The sequence below is a fragment of the Megalobrama amblycephala genome, linkage group LG1, assembly GCF_018812025.1.
Source record: "Megalobrama amblycephala isolate DHTTF-2021 linkage group LG1, ASM1881202v1, whole genome shotgun sequence".
Lineage (NCBI taxonomy): Eukaryota > Metazoa > Chordata > Actinopteri > Cypriniformes > Xenocyprididae > Megalobrama > Megalobrama amblycephala.
Window position 1 is genome coordinate 74,299,621 of NC_063044.1, and position 4,900 is coordinate 74,304,520.

At 36.3% G+C, this 4,900-nt stretch overlaps 1 protein-coding gene across 4 annotated transcripts; it reads right to left on the reverse strand.

Annotated features, from left to right (window-relative positions):
- Positions 1 to 353: 353 nt before the first annotated feature.
- Positions 354 to 4,296, reverse strand: LOC125247218. 4 transcript variants are annotated; one of them, XM_048158454.1, is made up of 10 exons: positions 4,221 to 4,296; positions 2,644 to 2,973; positions 2,208 to 2,546; positions 2,066 to 2,125; positions 1,946 to 1,972; positions 1,722 to 1,799; positions 1,490 to 1,518; positions 1,056 to 1,106; positions 746 to 817; positions 354 to 604 (listed from the first exon to the last, which is right to left on the reverse strand). In XM_048158454.1, exons 1-10 carry the CDS (start codon positions 4,279 to 4,281, stop codon positions 485 to 487), a joined length of 1,167 nt encoding a protein of 388 aa, XP_048014411.1. In that variant the 5' UTR covers positions 4,282 to 4,296; the 3' UTR covers positions 354 to 484. The 4 variants fall into 4 exon arrangements, with proteins under 4 accessions (XP_048014411.1, XP_048014429.1, XP_048014420.1 ...); XM_048158472.1 differs by lacking the exon at positions 2,066 to 2,125; XM_048158463.1 differs by lacking the exon at positions 1,056 to 1,106.
- Positions 4,297 to 4,900: the final 604 nt, after the last annotated feature.

The window sequence follows — 4,900 nt, forward strand, 5'->3', positions numbered from 1 at the left end:
AGCATTTTTAGTTTTAATTTTGAGCATTTTTTAGGTTTGTATTTATACTGAAGTGTCAGATAATAATTCAAGTTATGAAGGTGGACAGCAGGGGAAAAACAAAACAAGTAAAAATTTGAAGAATATTTATTTGAAAGTGCTGTTAATTCAGAATTTTAAAAATGTTGTTATAATTTCACCATTTATTTGACATTTAATGAGAATGATGTAAGAGAGTAAAAGTGTCTCATTTTGTCCAAACCTGCAGCTCTGAATGAATAATAAAGACACTAGCATTAACTGATCAACAAGCAGACAGAAACTATACAAAAAACATGCTGAACTGAGAAAAATAAGCAATAACTACAAATAAATCAGAGCATCACTTGGGTTTGTTTGTGAACATGTAAAAGACATTGAAAGTATTTATAATGGCACTGAATGACACCATTAGGACTCAGTTCTATTAGATTCATATTCTTCTGCTCATGTGGTTTTTGTGTCATTATTTGACTGAATTGTGATGGTTCTTGTTCACAGAGGCATAAAGTTCACTGCAGTTTTCCTGAGATCCAGCTTTTGCTCCTCTGATGGAAGCATAAGTCACTTTATCATCACAGCGAACCTGAATGAACATCACAGTTATTGTTTCAACACACAATTATTACAGCATGATGTTTGAGCTCAATTCATGACACAAATTCAGAAGAAAACACAAACTATCATGTTGAGAGAAGCTGGACAACATCAAGGAAGTGTTTCTCACCTTCTTCTTTTGGTCTTGGTTTTTACTGTACGCAGTGACCTCAGAATAAGTCACATGATCATCTGTCTGCTCCTAAACACCAATGGAAATATGACAAACCAAGATATTAAAGGCTGTTCCATCACTACTACTTTACACTGAAAATGTTTCAGGTAAAATATGTGTACAATGAGCGTCATGTGACAACTTCATCTACAAGTTTAGATTAAATCTATTATTCAGACATGACTGTATTAGACTGAGTTCAGTTCTGGCAGTTCCAGTTGTGTCCTCTAGGGGGTGTGTGTGCTTATGTTGAGTGTGAATTTACCTGTTGAGGAAGAGTGTTCTGTCCTGTTGGATAGACAGGTCGTGTTTGATCCTGTAAAAAGAGCAGTTATTAGTAAAATCCTCTCCTGCATTCTCCTCTCTTGTGTGGTTTATTGATGCCAAGTTTCACAATGACGTTATGATGACAGATCCTTGAGACATGAATGGATGTTACAGGAAAATCACCACAGTGTCAAATATACACAAATATACACAGATTATTGAAGATGAATCATATTGTTCACTGGCAGTAGATGAATGTAAATGTTGATTGTGTCGTTGGTTCATCATATTTATTCTTATCTGTGAGTTTTAGAGCAGAAACAGTTCAAATACACTAACCTGTCATTATATAATCTGACTAATACGAGTGTCATATTTCAGGATCAGAGCTTATAAACACTAATAACTCATGGATCGACCTACAATACTCACCTCAGAGTCATCAGTTCCTCTTCTGTTATCTGAAACATAACGTCAAGAGAATATTGATGATCAAACACACAATACAGTCTCCAATTAAACTGATTTTAGAAGAATTCTAGTGCTGTAGAATAGAAACATTAAACTCTATCTGAGAGGAATTCTGTCTAAATTACACGTTTATTTCATCAGATGTTTTGGACTTTTTGTCTGTTATATAATATGAGAAACTGTAAAAACTCACCGTCTCTTTTTCTGCGAATCATCCAGAGAATAAGAGCAGGAAGGAGAACAGCGAATGAAGCGACAACAATCACAATCACTGAGAGAGAGACGATATTACAGTCATATTAATACTGATGTCCACTGAGCTCATTTTCACTACAATGAGTTCATTTAGATCCTGATTCTAGAAAAACTCCAGAGTGTGAAAACAAGCACTGAAATGAGGATGATCTTCATACACACCTAGAGAGGTTGGGATCTTCTGATTCTCTGTACAAATGAAAGGATGGATGAATTAAAGCCAGTGTGAACCAGTGAAGTGAGAGACTGATGATGTGTGACAGTGATCATGTGATCATGAACCTTGTGTAGGAGCTGCTGCTGTAGTTTGGCTTGATTTCTTTTCAGAGTTTGAGCTGCTGACTGGAATCAGAAGATGAATGTTCAGATGTTCATCTGTAGGACATTAACATCATATTTTACAGTAGTAATAGTTGTTTCTCACCTGAATACTTGACAGTGTATCTGACTGAGGTCTGGAGTTGATTTCTGAGAGTAAGCTGACATCTCCACTCTCTGTTGTCATCTTCATTCAGGAGTGTTGTAGTCAGAGTGATGATACAGTGATCTGATGAGAATAATATCTGATATCTGGAGTCTGTCTTCAGATCAACACCAGCCTGATTCACCCACAACAGCTGAAGTCCCTCAGAACGGATCCAATAATCACAGGAGAATCCATCATATAAATACAACTGACAGGAGAGAGTCACAGAGCGACCTGGACTGATCTCAGTCTGTGAGGATGATGATGATGATGATGATGATGATGGAGACACTGAAACTGAACACAAGACACAAATCACAGACTCTTCAATAATCATGTGAGTTTAAAGGGAGAATCTGCTCTTTTTAAATTGATCACATGATCATAAATTTACCATGAAGAACATGCAGATAAACACATGCATCAGTTCCTTGTTGTTGTTGATGTCCGTCTGGACCTGTCCATTGTTGGCAGGTGTATAATCCATAATCTTCTTCTGTGACGTTCTTGATGTTCAGAGAGCAGTCAGACCCCAGACTCAGTCTCTCATGTCTCTCTGTGTCTTTCTTCATTTTCCCTCCAGTAATCAGTTCAACTGCAGTTGAATGTCTGGATCTGTTGTAGCTCCATGTAGTTGATTTGCAGTCAGAAAGATCATTATTACAGGGCAGACGGACATTTTCACCAGAACTGATGAACACATTCTCATCCACTCCACTGGTACCTGAAACACAGTACATTTGACTAAACATTATGATATAAATTAGGGGCAGTTGTAGCATAGGGTCAGATTTACTAACAGCTTGCTCCAGCACAAACCCTCTTTTGGCATTAAAAATCTAATCTTTAAATGGGTTGGCACTACCTCACCTCACAGACCTTTCAAAACAGCAGACATCTACTACATCTCTTAGTTCCTCTGATCAGCTGCTTTAATTGACTAATATTGGTGGATTTGAACTTGAAAAATAAGTACTGACATCTTTCTGTGGTTGAAATGTGGTTAATTTATGTTTATTTGACTATATATATTTACTAGTAAGCAGAGATGATTGGTTCATGAGCCTCTTGATGAGGCGCTACAGCAATCTGTCACGACACATTAAAGAGCCACAAATGGTATTTATTGTTTAAATTTCTTAAAAATTACAAAATTTGAAATGTGAGACTTTGTTTGATATCAAAAGTAACCTGCTCTGTCTTGTCTGTCGGTGTGTTGTCAGTTTCCTCTTTGCTCCACGATGTATTTTTCTCTGTGTGAGAACATGATGTGTGTCGAGAGAGTGACATGGCTTGTCAGACATAGCAACAGTAACTAAAGGGGCGGGTCTTTGTAAACGGTCAATTGTCTCTAGATTAAAACTCAGGTTTGACCTGGCCTTCTCGGTGACTATGGAATCGACCTGAAGGAAAATGCTAAATCTGAATGCAGGTAATACACTCGGTCACTCGATATCTCTCTCACAATACTCTTCTACATAATGCTGTACGCTTCAGTTAAAAAAATCAGACATATGGTTACGTTGCTAAGAGTGGTTGCAAAGACAGACGCAGCAATATACAGTAAACACTTATTGGCACTGAACGCAGATCAACCAATCAGAGTCAAGAGCCAGAACTATCTGTTTCATAAACTAAAGGAAAATATAAACTATATCATCATAACAAGCAGATGATTCAAATACCATCATTTCTCATCATGAACACAATCATCTCACTCTCCAGAATAAAGTGTTTGTCTTGATCATGTAGCTGTTGAAATCTCTGAATATGAAGATAATTGTTGATCATCAGATGTTTGAGTGACTCTATGTCCAGTATCAGGAATAATACAGTATGATCTGTATGTATCAATACACAACTCTGAGATCACAACGTGAATGTGTGCAAGAATAAACTGAGCATGTTCAAATCAACTCTTTCCAGACTAATTCCACTAAATGTCTTTAGAGAAAATCCAGATTTCTTTACCTGTGAGAAGTGAAGAGAGAATGATCAGTCCCAGCAGACACGGATCACACTGATCAGCCATTTTCTGTTTCTCTCAGTCTTTCTCTTCATTATATAGTTACAGCTCTTTCTTCAGACAGGAAGGGCTGGTAGTGTCTAAATAAAGAACTTCCTCTGATCTGAACTGAGTGTAGTTCTGGTATATAGTTGTTATTTAGTGACATGATGCCAATGCATGATGGAGAACTGATGATTTGTTCTTCATTGATGTTTAAACATGCTGCTGTGAAACACATCTGATCTGAACATAGTTTATAGGATATTCTTTGCATTACTGTTAGTTTCACTTCTTTCTTTTAGCAGTTTCCTACATGCATTAAAATCTAGAAATAAAATCATTAACATATTATTGATAAAATCGGTTTGTTAATGAAAGACTATTCATTATCCATGACTCATTAGTAGTAAATTAATTGTAAAACAGTTTTTAAAGTATTATTATAAAGTATTATATTGTTGTAAAATGCTGTATTTTATGAATGTCTTGTTGGGTCCCTATGAAAGTTGGCTTGTCCCAATATCCACACTTACATTCTTGGACACTTATTTTGTACAATAACTTTATTGGAAGCACCAGAATTACTAAACACAGTTACACAGGGCCTACTGAACAAACATTTAGAAGTTTATCTTAAAGTGAA